Genomic DNA, 21378 nt, shown 5'->3' on the forward strand with positions numbered 1-21378 from the left:
CTGCTTATGAGGTTACAGGCCAGCCGGGCAAGTTTTGGTCTGAGGTCACTTACGTGTCTGCAGTCAGCTGGTGCACAGATAGGCAGCTCTGCCGGTTGCAGTTGGCTTCTGTCTCAGCTTTGGGGGTTGTTGGCTATGGGCTGGTCAAGGTGGCTTCCACTGGGACAACTGGTCTTTCCCTCACATAGCATCTCGTTCCCTGGTCCTCTCACCTCGGCTTGCTCACATGGTGGTAAAAGGCTCTCGAGAGAGCAAGCTGAAGCAAGCAGGGCCTCTTGAGGACGTGGAAGTCACACACTGTCATTTTTGCCATATTCTTTTGGCCAGAGCATATCTGAAAGCCGGCCCAACTTCATTGGGTAGGGAACCACATCTTGCTGAAGGGGATACAAAGTCACATTGTAAAGTATAGGAAGAGGGACACATAAAGAAATGGGGCCATTTCCACAAGCTATCTATCACTAGGAGAATGCACTAGAAAACAGAAACTATAGCTACCGCAGTTTACTACACTTTGCTTTTTAATTCTTTTAATATAATGAAAAACAGAAAATGTGGAGAATACGGTTAACGCTCACTAAAATTTTTTTTTTAACGTTTATTTATTTTTGAGACAGAGAGAGACAGAGCATGAATGGGGAGGGTCAGAGAGAGGGAGACACAGAATCTGAAACAGGCTCCAGGCTCTGAGCTGTCAGCACAGAGCCCGACTCGGGGCTCGAACTCACGGACCGAGAGATCATGAGTTGTTCGCTCAACCGACTGAGCCACCCAGGTGCCCCCGGTTAACACTCATTAAATCACCATCCTACTTTAATGAATCTTAAAATTCTGTCATAGTTGGTTCGGATATTTTAAGAAACAAAACTTTGAAGATACTATATACTTCTGTCCATCCTTGCTTTTTCTTTTTTGAGGTCTTCCGATATAAATTTTAAATTCCAAATGCTTTTTATTTAAGTTAAAGGCCTTGAGACTCATGCCTTCTGGTGATTCAGCAGGAAAAAGGAATTATGAAAAGGTGTTCATTCAGTCATTAAACAAATATTTATTATGTCTTCTATTGGCCAAGCACTGTGCTACATATGTATTGATATAGTATATTCTTACTTTTTGGTAGCATTCTATTCAATACACCATTTTGTTACAGGCTATATATCTAAAGTGAGAAGGAAAGAACATTTCCTTTATAATCGGGGCTCTTTTTCAATACCTTTTACAAAAAAAAAAAATTAATACCTTAAAGCTTTGATGGTGAATCGTGTTCCCTTAGTCTGTAAATTTGCATTCCAAGTTTCTTAACATTTTCCCTCTATGGGTTTGGCTCTTGTGTCACTTGGGTGAGTAGACTGTTTCGGCATGTTTATTTAGTTGCTAGCTGGCCACGCCTTTGGTTTTCTTTTATATGATTAAATTGTTATTACTTGTAACTCCCATCTGGTTTCTCTACTTTAAAATGATGACTTCAGAGTGCAGTGCTCTCACTGGTCCTTATTTTCTGTGCTTTTATGGTGATATATATATATTTATATTTATACATAGACATTTAAATAACAGCCTTATTGACATAAAATTTACATATCATAAAATTTATCCCTTAGTACATTCACAGAGTTGTGCAACGATTGCCACTATCTGATTTTATGGTATTATCCTGACCTCAAAAAGAAATCCTGTACCTATTAGCTACAACTCCCCTTTCTCCTCTGCCCTCGCAGCTCTGATCTACTTTCTGTCTCTATGGCTTAACCTACTGTGCACATTTCATGTAAACAGAATAATACATCACAGCAGTCTTTTGTCTCTGTCTTCTTTAACCTAGCACAATTTTTTCGAGGTTCATCCATGTTGTAGCATGTAGCAGTACTTCATTCATTTTTATGGCTAAATAATATTGCATTGTATGGATATTCCACATTTTCTTTGTCCATTCACTAATTGATGAACATTTAGTTGTATTCACTTTTGGGCTATAATGAAGAACGCCACTATGAGCATTCATGAACAATATTTTGTATGGATGTGTTTTCATTTCTTTGGGGCATATACCTACAAGTAGAATTGCCACATTAAGTGGTAGCCCTAGGGGCACCTGGGCGGCTCAGTCGGTTAAGCATCTGACTTTGGCTCAGGTCATAATCTCGTGGTTTGTGAGTTCAAGCTCCACATTGGGCTGTCTGCTGTCGGCACAGAGCCTCTGTCTCCCTCTCTCTCCTCCTCCCTCACATGCATGAGCGCACACACATTTTCTCTCTCTCTCTCAAAGGTAAATAAACACCTAAAAAAAGGTAACTCTATGTTTAACTTTTTGAGGAACTGCCAATTTGTTTTCCAAAGTGGCTGCACCATTTTACATTCCTGCCACCTATGTATGAGGGTTGTAATATCTCCACATTCTTATCAACACTTATTATTATCTATATTTTTATCTTAGCCATCCTAGGAGGTGTGAAGTAATGTTTCATCAAGGTTTTGACTTACAATTCCCTAATTACTATTGATGTTGAACATCTTTCATGTTATTATTGGCCATTTGTGTATCTTCTTTGGAGTATATCCATCTTTAAATTGAGCTAATTTTTAAAAAATGTTTGAGTTGTAAGTTCTTTATATATTCTTTTTTTTTTTTAAATGTTTATTTATTTTTGAGAGAGAGAGAGAGAGAGAGAGAGGGAGGGAGGTGTGAATGGGGGAGGGGCAGAGAGAGGGAGACACAGAATCGAAGCAGGCTCCAGGCTCTGAGCTGTCAGCACAGAGCCTGATGCAGGGTTTGAACCCATGAACCCCAAGATCATGACCTGAGCTGAAGTCAGATGCTTAACTGACTGAGCTACCTAGGTACCCCTAGTTCTTTATATATTCTGAATATAAGAATATATTTCCTTTCCGTTGTAATATAATTCTTTTCCGTTGAATTACCTTGGCACCCTTATCTCAGGTCATATCTTTACTATAGAATTTACCAAATTTTGCCTTGTTTTGTAGTCAACTGGATGAATCTTTATCTGTCATTGGGGAATAGGGAATATGTTTTGTTCATTTAAAATGAGAAAACCGGGGTGCTTGGCTGGCTCAGTTGGTGGAGCATGTGATTTCTCCATCTCAGGGTCATGAGTTTGGCCCCATGTTGAGCATGGAGCCTATTCTAAAAAAATGGTTAAGGGGTACCTGGGTGGCTCAGTCGGTTGGGTGGCCGACTTTCAGCTCAGGTCATGATCTCACAGCTTGTGAGTTCTAGCCCCGCGTGGGGCTCTGTGCTGATGGCTCAGAGCCTGGAGCCTGCTTCAGATTCTGTGTCTCCCTCTCTCTCTGCCCCTCCCCCACTCACACTCTGTCTCTCTCAAAAATAAATAAACATTAAAAAAATGGTTAAGAGAGTAAATTTTATGTTAAAAAATAAAAATAAATAAAATGACAACACCTGTATGAAAAAACTTACCATAGGGCCTGAAAGTAAATATTTCTTTCCCTCTTTTGAGTTTCCCCACAGCACTTAGTGTGGTATTTGGCACATGCTGGCTCTCATAAATGTTTGCTCACAGAGTGTCAAGTGCACTCTGAAAGAAGGATGTGGGTTCCTAAGGCTCTGATTGGATGGGAGATCCAGAACACATTCAGGCCTTTTCAAACTAAGAATCTGAGTCACATCAGAGACTGACTCCCAACAGCTTAGTGAAGCTGTATTGTGTCAGAGTAGGGGCCTCCAAGTGATTCTTAATCCTTGAAGGTAAGTGAGAAGCAGGCTTTCACTCAAAGTGAACCCAAACACTGACAACAACCCGACAGGCCCAGAAAAATGTTTTTCCTAGTTTAATTTCAAATTCTCAAGATATCTACTTATTTAACTGCTTATGCAATAATAAAATTTTTACTTGTGGATTTGACCTCAATTCCACGAAATCGATTGTGGTTCTTATCAGCCTAAAAGCAGAAAGATTTTCTCAGGCAGCAGCAACTACTATTGAAAAGGCAAAGAGACAGCGCTCAGCTATGGCAAGCAATTCTATTTTCAGTGACCCTTTTCTCCCTTTCTTTTTCTCTCTCACATGCTGAACATCACAAACTCTCACAATCTCTCAGAAATAGAGCAAGAGGCTGGAGATAAAGCCCTGTTTATTCCACCAGGGAGTTTCCTACCAGTTCATGTCGAGGCAATGTACCTGCTTGTCGCTTGGGTTTCTTTTTCTGAGATTCCAGGATCTGCCCCTCTCTTTGAAACTGTGTGTACGTGCAAGTCCTGAACCTAAGATGTGTACTATACAGAGATACACACAATACGTTTCTTACACAGTTCTTTTCATCTTTGAAAAACGTTCACAGGGGTAGGTCTGGCAGCTAAGTGCTTCAAATTAGTTTCTGACTCCAGCACCAGTGCTCCTGACACCTCACCAAATCACCTCCCAACAAATAATCAGGTACATGGCTCTTAAGCCATTTTCTTCCAGGGATTGTGGTCACTTCCCAACTCTAAGATAACTAGAATCCAGTGAGGCTGGGATTAAAAAAAAAATCTCTTTTTAAATTAGGCTCTATATTTTAGAGCAGTTTTAGGTTTATAGCAAAATTGAGCTGAAGACTGAGATTTCACTCCCCTAGGCACAGCCTCCCTCATCATCAACATCCCCAGAGAGAGATCCATTTGTTACAATTGAGGAACCTACACTGACACATCATAATCACCCAAAGCCCACGGTTTACATCGGGATTCACTGGGTGTTGCACACGTATGAGTTTGGACAAATATATTGATATGTATTCAACATTACAATATCATACAAAATCATTTCACTGCCCTAAAAATCCTCTGTGTTCTGGAGAGGCTCCATTTAAAAAGGTGAAAAGAGAGGAAAAGAAAAAAGTGTGCAGCTCATAGGCTTGAGCAAACTCTCAAGTTTGTTCCCGAGTTCAGGGCTCCCAGCGGACCGGTCTCTCCACGTCCAGCCCCGGGAAGGTTCTTCTTCTGTTGTTGTTGTTGTTGTTGTTGTTGTTGTTGTTGTTGTTGTTCTTCCTCCTCCTCCTTCCCCTCCCCCTCCCCCCCTCCTCCCCCTACCTCTCCTTCCCCCCTCCCCTCCCCCTCCCCCCTCCCCCCCTCCCCCTCCTCCTCCCCCTCCTCCTACTTTGTTTAAGTGTCTAGCAAATGGGTTTCCTGTTGACACCGGGATCTTGTGAAAGGGCAGGAAGAGGCCACGCCACCTCCTCTTTTCCCCTTCCTATCCCATTTATGTATTTTGTACACGTTTGTTTTGGTTGAGCAGGCGGTTCCAGCGTGTGGCTATGAGGCGGTCCCAGAGGCGGTAACCCCTCCCCGAGGAGGCGAGGCCCGGCCACAACCCGCCCCATCCCGGCTCCAACTCTGCGGGGCGGGGAAGGGAAGGAGGAAGGGGGAAGAGAGTGGGAGAGAGAAAGCTGGGAGAAGGAGGCCGCCGGTGCGCCGCGAGGAGGCGGGGAAACCGGCCCGAGCTCGGCCGCTCCCCCGCGGGCTGCAGGTGGAGTCCGCAGAGGTGGTAGCCGCCGCCGCCGCCGCCGCCGCCGCCGCCTCCCCCGGGGCCCGAGGGCGCTGGCGTGCAGCGCCGGGTGCTCGCGGACCCAGCACCAAGGCCCACGGCTCGCTCGCCGTTCCGGGGCTGCGTCTCCGCGCCTCGTCCATGGCTGAGGGCCGGCGGCGGGAGGACGAGGAGGAAGAGCTGCGCGAGCGCCGCGAGCTCGGGGGCCCGCGCCGCGCCCGGGGCCGTGCGCTGTCCGGCCACTCGGCCGCAGGTGAGGGGCGCGGGGAGCGCGAGGGGGCGCGGAGGAGGGGGGGACGGGCGCCCCCGGGCCGCGCAGGTCCTGCCCGGGACTGCGGCGGCTTCCTCACCCGCCCGGTTGGGGTGGGCTGCTTTAACTGCGCGGCGAGACGCAGGGAGGGTAGAGTGGCTTTTCCATCCTCATCCTCACTTGCGGGCCGAGCCAGAGGAAATTCAAACTGGTCTCTCTACCTGCTAGTGGTCCCGGAGCCGAAACTACAGGTGTTTCGTACGCAGTAAATCAGGAGCTCCTGATTTGGGCCCGGGTGATTACTTATCTCTAGATGAGTCAGAAGCCGGCGAAGAATTCTCTGGGTCTGGCAGTCTCGGGGGACGACACCCCTCCCGTTGGGTTTGCCTGCGCTGCGGCTACCTGGTCGAACCACGTGCTGATAGTCAGGGCTGGCTTCCTGTCTCCTGAACTTCGGACCTTTGATTATTCCCTACCCCCCACCGCCCGAGCTCACCATAATCTCTATAGCACTTGCTTTTGAGTTTTTAGGTGAGCCCCCAACCAGTCCAGGAGGTAGCCTGCCAAAAGGCAGTTCATTTGGACTGAGACTCATTGCTGAGTCTATAGTTACTTTTGTGGGTTTTTAAACTGTTTTTTGGGTGCACGAAGGCGGCTCGGATCGATAGTTTGGAACTTAAGTGGAGGAGTGAATAAGTGTGGATCCACACCCCTTCCCTCTTCCTGGGGCAGTTTTTCAGTCAAACATAGTGGAGAGGAAGTTCTTTGGCCTTTGGTTTCAACTGGATAAGCCATGTATCTACAAACTAGAGTGACAACTATCCTAGGGAGCTGACAACAAGAGGGAGATAGAGAAGTGAGAAGGATTCAGATGAGAACGATTCATTAAAGCCTCTTTGGAAATTGGAACCTAGTAAACATTCCACCAAGTCATGGGGAAGCTTTTCTGTGTGGCTCCCTTAGCCTGAAAGTTGGAGAATTAGAAGATAACAGGTCTGTGGGGGGAAACAATGAGGGATAGAAGGGGTGAAAGGAGAGAATTTGATGGAACATAAATTGTCAATTTGATGCTCTTGGTAGGAGCTTGGAACCTTAAAAATAATTCTTTATGCCCATCACTAGGATTTTCCATCAAAATAAGGCATTTGATTTTATGCATAAATACCAGTTGTTTTGAAAATAATAGTTTTGTTTAGTATAATCCAGACTAATGAAATAATGGGTAATTGCTGGATATGAATTAATATTTCTTGCGAGAATACAGTGAAAAAACTTTACAAAGATGTACCTCTGTTGAATTGCTGATTTAAACAGCATAGGCTGCCTTCGATTCCTACTACTTCCTTCACCAAAACGCTTCACTTTGTCTCAAAATGGACTGTATTGTGAAGAGCTGTAAAGGATGTTGGAGGTCAGACTAGATATGCTCCAGATATGTGTTCATCATTTAGTTGCAATATGTGTATTTATTCCAAGGCTGGCAGAAGCTTTTCTAGATTCTGTGGTAATACTTTGCTACCCTTTCACTCAGAAATTGGTGTTTGCAGTTTCTAACCACGTAATATGCCTTGACTCCATTAAGGGGTGAAGGACAGATTATAGAGTGGGCAGAGGGTTAAACTTGCAACATTTGGTCTTCTTTTTTCCGGATACATTATTTAGTAGTTCACATTTCTTTAGAGGCTGTCCTCCTCTTTCCCCTCATTAGTTAACTGTGTTTTTCAGACACCATCGCATTCCTTACCAAGCTTGGGCATTTGTTAGTTACAGTTGTGCTAGATATTGTTCTCTATCCAAGTGAGAGTGTGAACTGACCCAGAAGTTTAATGTTTCTTCTGCTTAACATCTGTCTTTCTAATCTTTCACCTCTCCAGTTCTCAGACTTCCTCCCTCCCCCACCATTTTACAATCTAGATTTTTTCTTTGATCTCACATAACTTGACACCATACATTTGGGGTTTATGCACTTAAGGGAGTCTGTGAACTTCTTTCCCTGCTAAACTTAGGTGTGGTTGTGAAGGTGTGTTTATTTACTTTTGCAGTGTACATTCAGAAGAGCATATAAAACCTGTAAATTATAAAGTGAAACTCCTGTAACTTGTGCCCAAGTCAAGAAATAGAATATTGTCAGTTCCTTAGAAGCAGATCTGATCCCTCCTGGTCCTGGTCCCTTCCTTCCCCTTGAGGGAACGAACTTAAATTTTGACTTTTGTGATTATTGTTTCCTTACTTTTCTGTATGGTCTTACCTGTATGCATATACATACACATATGTGTTTCTATACAATGTTGGTTTACTTATTTTAAAACTTCATATGACTAATGGGGCGCCTGGGTGGCTCCGACTTCCGCTCAGGTCATGATTTCCTGGGTTTGTGAGTTCAAGCCCCGGGTCGGGCTCTGTGCTGACAGCTCAGAGCCTGGAGCCTGCTTTGGATTCTGTGTCTCCCTCTTTCTCTGCCCCTTCCCCGCTTGTGCTCTGTCTCTCTCAAAAAATAAACAAACACTGAAAAAAAAAAAAAACCTGCATATGAGTGGAACCATCCGATATGTATTCTTTAGTGTTACACTCTTTTCACTCAATACTGTTTGTGAGATTTATTCATATTGTTATGTGCACTTGTAGTTTATTTTCACTGCATAAATATATCCTGGTTTTTCTCTGTCATTTTTATTGATTTGTTGGAGTTCTGACTCAGGAATCTCGACTTTTGTTTGTTGCATGTGTTGCAAGTGTCTTCTTCCACTCTGCAGCTTATTTTTAAAGTTTTCATTATACTTTCTTTTGATGTGGAATGTATTTTTTAATTTTAATGCAGATGTATTTATGAATCTTTCTCTTAACTGTTAGTAGCCTTCTTCCCTCTCTGTCACCCTTGGTTAAGAATGCTTTCTCTACCCCAGGGTCATGAAGATATTCTCCTAATCTCCTGCATTTCATAAAAGTCTTAAAGCTTTCTTCAGACTCTCAAATGGGTCTGAGACCCTCCGGCTGACCTCCAGCATTTTTATATTGTTTCTCAAAAGGGCAGAGAATGCAAAATTCGTTGACCTCCCCTAATCACCAGGAAGAGTGGTAGGAATTTAGTAGCGTTTAATAAATACTAAATATATTTATTCTTTCCATATGTTGATGTCTTTATGGTAAACTCTGGCAGGATTGGGGCATCTGGGTGACTCAGTTAAGCCTCCCGCTTTGGCTTAGGTCATGATCCCAAAGTTCGTGAGTTCAAGCCCCAAGTCGGGCTTGCTATTGTCAGCACAGAGCCCACTTGGGATCCTCTGTCTCCTTTTCTCTCTGCCTCTCCCTCACTCACTCTTGCTGTCTTTCTCAAAAAATAAAAAAAAATAAATAAACCTTTAAAAAAAAAAAAGGAAACTGGGGCGCCTCAGTGGCTCAGTTGGTTAAGCCTCTGACTTCAGGTCAGGTCATGATCTCGAAGTTCTAGAGTTCGAGCCCTGGGTTGGCCTCTGTGCTGACAGCTGGGAGCATGGAGCCTGCTTCAGATTCTGTGTCTTCCCCCCTCTCTCTACCCTGCTCCTGCTCTCTCTCTCTCTCAAGAATAAATATTAAAAAAGAAAATTAAAAAGAAATTTATTTTAAGTCCCACAGAAACTGGCTACATTTACATGTTGTTTAAAAATTCTGCATTCACGGGGTGCCTGGGTGGCTCAGTCTGTTGAGCATAGGACTCTTGATTTTGGTTCAGGTCTTGATCCCAGGGTTGTGGGATCAAGCCCCGCATTGGGCTCCACACTGAACATGCACCCTGCTTTAGATTCTTTCAAAAAAAAAAAGATTCTTTCTCTTTCCCTCTGCCCCTCTCCCCGGCTCGCGTGCATGCTTCCCCCCCCCTCCCCCTCTCTCTCTCTCAAAAAATTAAACAAAAAAAAATCCTGTATTCACCAAGTTCTTTGAGAAGACCTGTGTAGTTATCACCATCAGTATAATATGTGCAAAACGGTGTAGAAAATACATGGAATACAAACATATTTATAAAATAGGCTCCCTGCTTTAAAAGGACGTGTCATAGAATTGGGGAAGGTAAAGCTGATACTTTATTTTTTGAAAATTCCAGCATAATTAATGCAGTGTTATATTAGTTTCAGGGGTACAATATAGTGATTCAGCAATTCTATACATTACTCCATGCTCATCAAGATAAGTGTGCTCTTAATCCCCTTCGCCTGTTTCACCACCCTCCACCCATCTCCCCTGTGGTAACCACCAGTTTGTTCTCTGTATTTTGTTCTCTATATTTAAGAGTCTGTTTTGTTTGTTTGTCTCTTCTTTGTTCCTGTGTTTTGTTTCTTAAATTCCACACATGAGTGAAATCATATGTATATGTCTTTCTTTGACTTATATCCTTTAGCATTATAGTCTCTAGATCTACCCATCTTGTTGCAAATGGCAAGATTTCTTTCTTTTTTTATGACACAAAATTCTATTGTGTTTATATACCACATCTTCTTATCCATTCGTCTATCAATGGGCACTTGATGGTTGTTTCCATAATTTGGCTTTTGTAACTAATGCTGTAATAAACATAGGGGTGCATTTATCTTTTCAAATTAGTGTTTTGATATTCTTTGGGTAAATACCCTGTAGTGGAATTACTGAATATTATGGTTGTTCAATTTTTAATTTTTTAAGGAACTTCCAGACTGTTTTCCACAGTGACTCCCACCAGTTTGCATTCCCACCAACAGTGCAAGAGGGTTCCTTTTTCTCCACATCCTCACCAACACAACAATCTTGTGCTGTTGATTTTAGTCATTCTGACAGGTGTGAGGTGATCGCTCATTGTGGTTTAGATTTGCATTTCCCTGATATTTAGTGATGTTGAGCATCTTTTCAAGTGTCTGTTGGCCATCTGTATGTCTTCTTTGGAGAATGTCTGGTTCATGTCTTCTGCCCATTTTTAATTGGGTTATTTGTGTTTTTGGTGTTGAGTTGTATAAATTCTTTATATATTTTGAATCCTAACCCTTTGTCAGATGTGTCATTTGCAAATATCTTCTTCCATTCAGTGGGTTGCCTTTTAATTTTGTTGTTTCTTCTGCTGTGCAGAAACTTTTTATTTTGTTGTAGTCCCAGTAGTTTTGGGGTTTGTTTTTTGTGTTTTATTTTTTTTGCTTTTGTTTCCCTTATTTAGGAGGCATATCTAAAAAAATGATGCTGTAGCCAATGTTGGAGAAATTACTGCCTGTGCTCTCTTCTAGGATTTTTATGATTTCAGATCTCACATTTAGGTCTTTAATACATTTTGAGTTAATTTTTGTGTATAAGAAAGTGGTCTAGTTTCACTCTTTTGCATATAGCTGTCCAGTTTTCCCAAGACCATTTGTTGAACAGACTGCATATTCTTCCCTCTTTTGTTGTAGATTAATTGACCATATAATCATGGATTTATACTTGAGCTCTCTATTCTGTTCCATTGAGCCATGTGTCTTTTTTTTGTGCCAGTACCATACTGTTTTGATTACTATAGCTTTGGAGTGTATCTTGAAATCTGGGATTGTGGTACCTCCAGTTTTGTTTTCCTTTTTCTTTTCCTTTTTAAGTTTATGTACTTATTTTGAGAGAGAAAGAGTACAAGTGGGGAAGGGACAGAGAGAGAAGAAGAGAGAATCCCAAGCAGGCTCGATGTGGGGCTCAATCTCATGAAGTGTGAGATCATGACCTGAACCGATACCAAAAGTCAGACCCTTAACTGACTGAGACACCCAGGTGCCCCTCGTTTTTCTTTTTCAAGATTGCTTTGGTTATTTGGGTTTTTGGTGCATCCATACAAATTTTAGGATTATTTGTTTTAGTTCTGTGAAAAATGCTCTTGGTATTTTGATAGGGATTGCATTAAAATTCTGTAGATTGCTTTGGGTACTATGGAAATTTTAACAATGTTTGTTCTTCCAGTCTGTGAGCATGGAATAACTTTCCATTTGTGTCATCTTCAATTTCTTTCATCAGTGTTTTATAGTTTTTAGAGTACAGGTTCTTCACCTCTTTCGTTTAAGTTTATTCCTAGATATTTTATTATTTTTGGTGTAATTGTTAATAGGAATGTTTTCTTAATTTCTCTTTCTTCGGTTTCATTATTAGTGTGCAGAAATGCAACAGATTCCTGTATATTGATTTTTTTTTAATGTTCATTTTTTGAGAGAGAGCGTGCATGTGCACATGAGTGATGGAGGGGCAGAGAGAGAGGGAAACACACAATTGAAGCAGGCTCCAGGCTGTGAGCTATCAGGACAGAGCCGGATGCGGGGCTCAAGCTCAAGAATCGAACCAGGAGATCATGACCTGAGCCGAAGTCGGACACTTAACCGACTGAGCACCACCAGGTGCCCTTTCTGTATGTTGATTTTGTAACTTGCAACCTTACTGAATTCATTTATCAGTTCTAGTTGTTTTTGGGTGGAGTCTTTAGGGTTTTCTATATGTATAGCATTATGTCATTTGCAAATAGTTTTACTTCTTCCTTACCAATTTGGAAGCCTTATTTCTTCTTGTCTGATTGCTGTGGCTTGGACTTCTAGCACTATGTTGAATAAAAGTGGAGAGTGGACATCCTTATCTTGTTCCCGATACTAAGGAAAAAGCTCTGTTTTTCCCCATTGAGTATGATGTTAGCTGTGGATTTTTCATAATATGGGCTTTATTATGTTGAGGTATATTCCCTCTATCCCTACTTTGTTGAGGGTTTTTATCAAGAATGGATGTTGTACTTTGTCAAATGTTTTTTCTGCATCTATTGAAATGATAATATGATTAAAAAAATTTTTTTTAATGTTTTATTTATTTTTGGGACAGAAAGAGACAGAGCATGAACGGGGGAGGGTCAGAGAGAGGGAGACACAGAATCTGGAACAGGCTCCAGGCTCTGAGCTGTCAGCACAGAGCCTGATGCGGGGCTCAAACTCATGGACCGCGAGATCATGACCTGAGCCGAAGTCGGCCGCTTAACTGACTGAGCCACCCAGGCACGCCAATGATTATGTGATTTTTATCTTTTCTCTTGTTGATGTATCATATTGATTGATTTGTGAATGTTGAACCACCCTTGCATCCCAGGAATAAATCCCACCTGATCATGGTGAATGATATTTTTTAATTTATTGTTAGATTTGGTTTGCTAATATTTTGTTGAGGATTTTTACATCTATGTTCATTAGAGATATTGGCTTGTAGTTCTTTTTCTTCTTCTTCTTTTTTTTTTTTTTTTTTTGTAGTGTCTTTGTCTGATTTTGGTATCAGGGTAATGCTGGTCTCACAGAATGAATCTGGAGGTTTTCCTTCCTCTTCTGTTTTTTGGGATAGTTTGAGAAGAATAGGTGTTAACTCCTCTTTAAATGTTTGGTAGAATTCTCTTGGGAAGCCATCTGGTCCTGGACTTTTGTTTGTTGGGAGTTTTTTGATTACTGATTTAATTTCATTGCTAGTAATCAGTCTATTCAAATTTTCTGTTTGAATTTCTATTTCTTCCTTCAGTTTTGGGAAGTTTTAGGTTTCTAGGAATTTATCCATGTCTTCTAGGCTAATACACTTTAATGAAGATAAATAAGAACATAAAGTAGTGCATGGTGACTACCAAGTGGAGTTTAGCAAAAGAACTAAACTGTTATGGTTAATTTTTTAGCTTACCTCTCACTGTGACCTTGGGCAAGTTACCTAACCTCTCTGTGCTTTCATTCTTTATTTGTAAATTGGGAATATTAATAAAACCTATTGCATAGGGTTTGAGGATTAAATGAGTTACCATAGATAATACCCTTAAAACGTGGGTACACACATAGTAAATACCTATAAAGTTATTAGCGTTTATTTATGTATACTTTTGTTATTACTGGTAAAATACTGACACATAGCTGTGTCTGCATTTTTCTTTATTTGGGAGAAGTTATGGGGTTTCGGGCTCGTGGAGAAAAGGGAGGTAAATCTGCATCTTCACCATTTCATAACCTAATGATTATGTTGCTTTGCTTTGGGGTTCATTCATCTTTTAGAAATATACTAATTTTACAAGATTGAGCCTGGTTCCTCATTTGGCTTTCCTTGCCCCATACAGACTTATTTTAACATGGCTTGTAGTGACTTTTACACAGTGATTTCAGCAAATCAGAGGTAAGTTGGTGATCTTATATGCTTTTTTTTTTCTTCATTTTTTTTTTAATGTTTATTTATTTTTGAGAGAGAGAGAGAGAGAGAGAGAGAGACAGCACAATCAGGGGAGGGGCAGAGAGAGAGAGGGAGGGAGAGATACAGACAGAGAGACACAGAATCTGAAATAGCTCCAGATTGTGAGCTATGAGCAAAGATCCTGATGCAGGGTTCCAACTCACTAACTGTGAGATCATGACCTGAGCCGAAGTTAGACGCTTAACCGGTTGAGCCGTCCAGGCGCCCTATCCTATTTTTAATCAGGGTGCATCTCTTTATTTATTTATTTATTTTTTCAGTTTTGACACTATTCATCCAGTGCTTCTAATTTCATTGGCACATTATATTTTGGGGGCAACATACTGTTTTCCCTTAGATCATTTCTGCTTTGCATTCAATGGTACTTTGAAACTAATCCTCTGAACACTTGGGTTTTAATCAAGTCTCTGTCGATTAGCTTTAGCCTCTAGCAGTTTATAGCATCTCTCTGGGCCTTGGTTTTTGCTTTATTAATTGAAAGGATGAGGCTTCCACTTATAACATTTTATGATTTTAGGAGATGAGAAGAAAAAGTAGCTTCTGACTTGGTGTATAGAAGTTTGCCGATGTGCAAGATAAGATCTTGTGGAGGTTTCTCTGGGTACCTTGTGAACTGCTCTTTTGATGAGGGAGGAGCCAAAAATGCAAAGCTCAAAACATTGCCTCACTTGGGGAGAGCAGTTATAGTAGTTTAAATTGTCCTGTCAGCTCAAGATAGGAGCTCCACTGTTAAAATGATGATGTTCTACTTCATCAGTGGAAGGGAAGACATGAGATATGTTCTAGGGAATTTATAGTACTGAACATAGGTATGATGGGAATGTTATCAATTAAGTACCAGATGAAAATACATGTTTAGTAGTTTCAGAGCATAGAGAGGAATTAAGGTTGGAGAGGAAGTGGAGATAACCTGATACAAGTCAGGAAGGAGGCCTGTCTTCTTGTTTACAAGGAGGTGGAAACCAGTTCCTATCCCTCATTAACTGTAGACCTCATCTTTAGGAGCTTTAAGCTTGCCTTTGGGGTGGGAATGGGTATATGGAGGAGACTGGGGAAGGGTACAGGCTGTAGACCATCTTATCTTTTTTTTCATATATTTTGTGTTTTAGAATAGTTTTAGATTTATTGAAAAATTGTGAAGATAGTACAGAGTTCCCATACACCCACATCCAGTTTCCCCCATTAACATCTCACATCTTAACCAATGTTGATACATTATTAACTAGGATCCATATTTTATTCAGATTCCCTTAGTGTTTACCTAATTCCTTCTTGTTTTACAGGATCCCATCTAAAATGCCATATTACATGTGGTTGTTGTAACTCTTCAGGCTCCCTCGGGCTCTGATAGTTTCAAAGATTTTCTTTGTTTTTGATGGCCTTGACAGTGTTCAGGAGTACTGGTCACATATTTTGGAGGATATCCCTCTTAACAATTTGTCTGATGTTTTCCTCATGTTTAGACTGGAGTTACGGATGTTTGGGAGGTATGAGTGTTTGCCACATTTTTACCACATATTAAGTGTACGTAATATTAGCATCATTTATCACTGTTGATGTTGACCTTGATCATTTAGCTGAGTTTGTATTTGCCAGGTTTCTCTACTTCAGGGTTACTCAACCCACCCCCACCCCCACCCCCACCCCTTTCCATACTGTAAGAAGTGAAGGAAATGACTATGCACAGCCCACACATAAGGAGGAAGGAGTTATGCTCCACCTTCTAGAGAGCAGAATACTACATAATTTTTTTGGAATTCCTCTGCGTGGGAGATACCATTCCTGTTGTAATGTCTCCTTCATTTCTTGAGGCTCTGTAAATATCTGCATTGGGATTGTCTTTAGACCCTGCCTTTGGGGGGAATGTAAGCTCAATTCCTATTCCCTAATTCTGTCCAGAATATCTGGTGTGTGCTGATGTCAAGCACGTAATTTCATTTCATAATTAGAAAGGAAAGGCAAATGGGGCCCCTGGGTGACTCAGTCGGTTGAGTGTCCGACTCTTGATTTTTGTCTCAGGTTATGATCCCATGGTTGTGGGATTGAGCCCGTTTTGGGCTCCGTGCTGAGCATGGAGCCTGCTTGAGGTTCATATTCTCTCTCTCTCTCTCTCTCTCTCTCTGTCTTCCCCTCTGCCCCCTCCCTCGTGCTCTTTCTTTCTCTCAAAAAATTAAATAAAATAAAAAAATTTTTAAAAAGACATGTCTAGGGGAGCTTGGGTGGCTCAGTTGGTTGAGTGTCTGACTTTGGCTCAAGTCATGATCTCACCATTTGTGAGTTCGAGCCATATGTCAGGCTCTGTGCTGACAGTGCAGAACCTGCTTCAGGTTCTGTCTCTCTGCCCCTCCCCCTGCTTGCGCTCTGTCTCTCTCAAAAATAAATAAACATTAAAAAAAAAAAAAAAGACCTATATCTAGGGTACCTGCTGGCTCAGTCAGCTAAGCATCTAACTTTGGCTGAGGTCATGATCTCGCAGTTCATGAATTTGAGCCCTGCATCAGGCTCTGTGCTGACAGCTCAGAGCCTGGAGCCTGCTTCAGATTCTGTGTCTCCCTCTCTCTCTGCCCCTCCCCCACTCACACTCTGTCTCTCTCTCAAAAATGAATAAACTTAAAAAAAATTTTTTTAAATACGTATGTCTGATTGAGGTGTCCTATAAAACTCATTTATACTAGAGTATCAGCAGGCACATAGGACTAATAGGAATTGTGTTCCAATTTTGGAAATTGAGAGGAAGTTAGAGTAGGAGAGGAATTTGGAAAAGCACCGGACTAGGATAATTAGATAATAGTTAATATTTATTGTGCAGTGGGTACCAGCTAGTATTGTAATTGTTCTACATTTAGTCCTTGTGTCAATCCTATGAGGTAGGTGTGATGATTTCCATCATTTTTAAACATGAGGGACATGAGACCTAGAAGGGGTAAATAATCTACTCAAGGTCACACAGCTAGGAAATGGCAGAGACTCCTAGTTGCCTACCCAGTATTCATCCCTTTCTTCCTTAGTCAGTGGAACCCTGTATTGCCAAATGTGGCAATGTGCCCACCTATGAAACTTCTCCCAGCCTACTAATGAAATGCAAGTACAAGTCTATTGGGGTTTTTAGGAAAGTGCTTTCAAGGGGACTTGGCTGTACAGAATATCCTTTTTTGCCCTTCCTTCCCTCTCCTACCAGGAATACGGAGGTGTAGCTCAGAGCAGCCATCCCAGGACATGAGGTTACCTTGAGGATGGAAGTCATGCACTGAGAATGGTGGAGCAGAAAAATCAATGGAATCTTAGTTCTTGGTGATAACAGAGTCATCATATGTGCTTTTTGATTGCCTGCCTCCTCCTTTATTTGAGAAAACATAAACTGTCTGGTTAAAGCCACTATTATCTTAGGCCTGTACAACTAGTAGCTGAAACAATTCCTGACCGATAAAAATTCTAACTTGATTTTATTTTCTCTTCTTACCACGAGGCTTAATGCATTTTAATAATAGGAAGTTACCTTAGGGTACCTAGATTCTTGTTGCTGTTTTGTTCTTTATTATAATGTGACCTTGGACAGATCACTTAGAGCCACCCCCCTCCTTTTGCATCTTTTGAATGGGAATTATTCATTCTCTAACTACTTTATAAGTTTATTCTAGGGAACGTGTTTGTGAACTTCCAAGTTGTCTTGTGTGATGTATAGTTCTTAAAGAGGGTCATGGTCTTCCTAGGACATTCTATAGGAAACCTATAGAATCTGAAAGCAATTTTCTAATGTTGTCATTTTGCTTATTGCCAGGTTTGAATATTTCTCAGGGAATAAATAAACGGAAGTTGCGAAGGGAGGTGATTTTGTCCCTACTCTGATACCTATGAGTAGCTTAACAATTGCATTACTGATGAGCCATGTATTTTGTGCCAGGGCTGCCGCTTAGGATGCAGAGTTCATTTGTGTTTGATATGGCTGCTTTTATTGTACTGGAGCATTGTTTCCTGAAGATGCATTAATCAAGGAATCAGTATACTGGAAGGTAACTAAATGCTTTTGCTCTGAGAGCTAGCCAAGAACAAGGGGCGCAGAAGGAAATGTTTGCATAACATGGGGAGAATTTTTCTAGCAATAAAAATCATCATTTCCAGATAGTTCTTTGAAACTATTACAGGGGTGTTCACAAAAAACTGGAAGCCCTCCAGCATGGGGCCACCCATGTAAATGATCCCTTTTTTGTCACTACACCCCTTGTTTCTTTATTTCCCCACAAGAGCTCCCCGCACCCCACAGAGTGGAGATAACTGGAGCTATCTGGGATTGTAAAGTACATTTGTGTTACTTAGTTGAAGTATAACTATTGCCAGTGGAGGGTGTGGTTTGGAAGTAGAATTCATTTGGAATAAGAATTGCATTTGAATATTACTCTTAATTAGATGCTTAATAACGTGAAATGCCTAGTATCAGAAACATTTCACCTCCTGTACTGTTCTATTCCTGTTTCTTCTTAGAAAATTTCTTGAGATATTCAACTTTGTAACATGGTATGGAGTATTTTTCACATTTCGGTAGCAATGGTGCTTCTCAAACTTTAATATACCATATGCCTACAAGTCACCTGGAGATCTTAACAAATGTGATGCCTAATTTAATAGGTTTGGGATGGAGCCTGAGATTTCTGCATTTCTAACAAGCTCCAGGTGATGCTGCTGCTGCTGTTGGTCCCTGGACCACATTTTGAGTAACAATGCCCACAGTTACCTCTGCACCTCAGTGCTGGGGCTCTTAACACTGTCTGGGCATCAGAATCAGGTGGAGAGCTTGAAAAAAGACATATGCACCTGACCCCATTGTCGGATTTCCTGATTAATTCCTTCTGGAATAGTTGGGAGTTTTGAAGTTTTGAAGGTGAGACTCACTGGCTTAGTGTCCTATTAAAGAATGTGATGTTGAGTGGTTTCAGTGTGATTTCTTGTAACTTGAATTGTTACATGTTTTCCTCATAAGTAATTCATGTTGTGATGACTTGTAGTCAAACAGAATCCACCATGCATTTTATATAGGGATTTTATTTAATCCTGTGTTATCTTATAGAATAACGAGGCTGCACATAGAGGATGTTGTAAGACACTATCGTTGAAGTACCGGGAAAGCAATGTATGTGATAGTTATGTTTTTTAGAGTGCAAGAAATAGAGGTCTGTTTGGCTAAACACAGCTGATGACGGCTTATTATAAGGATACATAGGTAAGTCAGTTGGAAGACCAAGGAAATAGCTTCAGCAGTCCTTTGTGAATAAGAGTAGCTCTGGGAAACGGATAGTAAACAGCTACTCCAGAGAACATTTCTTTGTGAGTTGGGATAACTGTTACTCGTTTGTCAGTGACACCACCATTTTTGTGACATAGTTTACTTCTGTCTACTTCCATGGTTTCTGAACTTACTGAATAACTGGCTCTCTCTTGTTTTTCTTACAGTCAGCCTCTCCAAGAAAGAGGCTTTAAGTAGGTTGGCCAGCCACTGCACCCTTGTGGGCAGGGTTCTCAGGCCACATTACTTCAGAGGCGCAGGGCGAACTATAGATAGCTACCTTTTTGGACCCATCCCAGATCCCTTATCCTAGGAACTTGAGGGGTATATACGGTAGGGCCTGGAGTACCTGCAGAGGAGAGTTGAGAATCACCTGCAGCTGTTTCTATCAGACCTTTGGATCTGAGGGATGTTAAGAGGTTTATTAGAATGAAGAGGGTAAAATTGGCAGACTCCATGTATGACCTGAATGCTCTGACTTCTAGTAATGAGTTCCACAAGGGGAGAGACTTACGTTTTTTCATTGTTATGGCCTCATAACTCAGAACAGTGACTGGCACATATATTCAATACGTAGCTGCAAAATAGAATAGAATTGAACTCTTAGGAAATGATTTAATGCATTTATTATTTAATTACATTTTATTTTGAGCAAATCCTTTTATACACAATGATGGAAAGTAAATTCCTACTCTGTCCATGGCCTACCCTATTGGGAAGAGACCGTATGCCCTGACGCTAAAGATCTTCACGTTTTCCGGTTTCCTTTCTGGTTTAAGAGCTTTGGTATCATCTGTAAGGCTGGTACCAGGCTTTGGGCTGAAAAGGAAGCAAATGGATGTCAAGTCTAGAGCTGGGAGTCCTTCCGAATGGCCTCCCTTCTGGGTCTCCTAGGCCTCCGAGGGGTCTTGAACTCTCGGGCGCGGTGGGTGGGCGTGGCAGGGCCTCCGCAGGGGGTTGTGGGTTCTCTGGCCAAGCGGCTGCTTCCGGCAGACGGCGCCGCCATCTTGGGTCCCGATTGAACCCGCTTTTAAAGTTCAAACATAGATTTGGATACTTGACCAAGAAAAGGAGGCTAATTTTCAGGTAAGGAGGGCAACACTGGGAAGATCAGGGTCGCTGTTACTTGCAGCAGCTGCCGCTTCTTAAGTTCCAAACCCCGTGTACGTAGGGAATGCTGTGGAGAATGGATGTGGAGGATGTTAAAGATCTTTGAGGAAGGATTGACCGACCAGGCAACAGACAAATGGGATGTAGGGCATCAAAGCAAGCGTCAAGTCCAGCGTTGCGAACGTTCCCCAACTTGTGAAAAAGAGGTAGCGATTTGACATCCTCTCTAGGAGAGGGACAGTGATAATGAACCTTTAGTACTAAGCCTTCATGAGAGCATTTTGCTGTTAGTGTTAAATAGAATGATGAGTACTTAACGTAGTACTTGGAACAAACTTTTCAGTAGCTCCTTGAGCACAAGGGTTCTGTAAACTTTGGTTCACCGACAAGAGAGGAAGCGCTCAAATAAAACAAAAGCGTTTATTTGGGGTTTAAGAATTGCAGTTCAGGGAGCACAGGTTCGGATAGCAACCCAAAGTAAGAGGAGTGAAAGTCAGGGGTCTTTATTACCAATTTGTGGAAATGTTGGGAAACTTAACACAAATTGTTTTACAAAAATTATTATTGGAAGGTATAATTACATTTTACAATTAGTTTTCTGGGTACATAGCAGTTAATTAATATTCTGAGTACAGTTAGGAAAATATATTCTGCAGTGCCTTTTTTTTTTTTTTTTTTTTTTTTTTTTTTTAATCAAGAGTATAGGTGTGGGCCACCTGGGTGGCTCAGGTTAAGCATCCGACTTCGGCTCAGGTCATGATCTCGTGGTGTGAGTTCGAGACCTGTATCGGGCTCTGTGCTGACAGCTCAGAGCCTGGAGCCTGCTTTGGATTCTGTGTTTCTGTCTCTCTCTGCCCCTCCCCCCACTCTTGCTCTGTCTGTCTCTCTCTCTCTCTAAAAATAATAAATAAGCATTAAAACAATTAAAAAAAAAGAATATAGGTGTAATAGTCTTGTGCTCAGTCGCATATGCTTTTTTTGCTCAGTTCAATAGTCTAGTGTAGTTACTGTTTCAAAGAACAGGATGAGGTTTTAGT

General features: G+C 41.5%; 1 protein-coding gene across 2 annotated transcripts in view; it reads left to right on the forward strand.

The window, feature by feature from the left end:
• The first annotated feature begins 5393 nt into the window (after window positions 1-5393).
• Window positions 5394-21378, forward strand: part of SH3D19 (SH3 domain containing 19) — a 186525-nt gene continuing 170540 nt past the window's right edge. Inside the window, exon 1 of one of the 2 annotated variants that reach the window (XM_042935313.1) lies at window positions 5394-5757. In XM_042935313.1, coding sequence (XP_042791247.1) covers window positions 5646-5757 — 112 coding nt within the window. In that variant the 5' untranslated portion in view covers window positions 5394-5645. Of the gene's footprint in view, window positions 5758-20188; window positions 20318-21378 lie in introns of those variants that run through there. The other variant, XM_042935315.1, reaches the window with a different exon arrangement.

This window comes from Panthera leo, chromosome B1 (assembly GCF_018350215.1).
Source record: "Panthera leo isolate Ple1 chromosome B1, P.leo_Ple1_pat1.1, whole genome shotgun sequence".
NCBI classification, from domain to species: Eukaryota; Metazoa; Chordata; class Mammalia; order Carnivora; family Felidae; genus Panthera; species Panthera leo.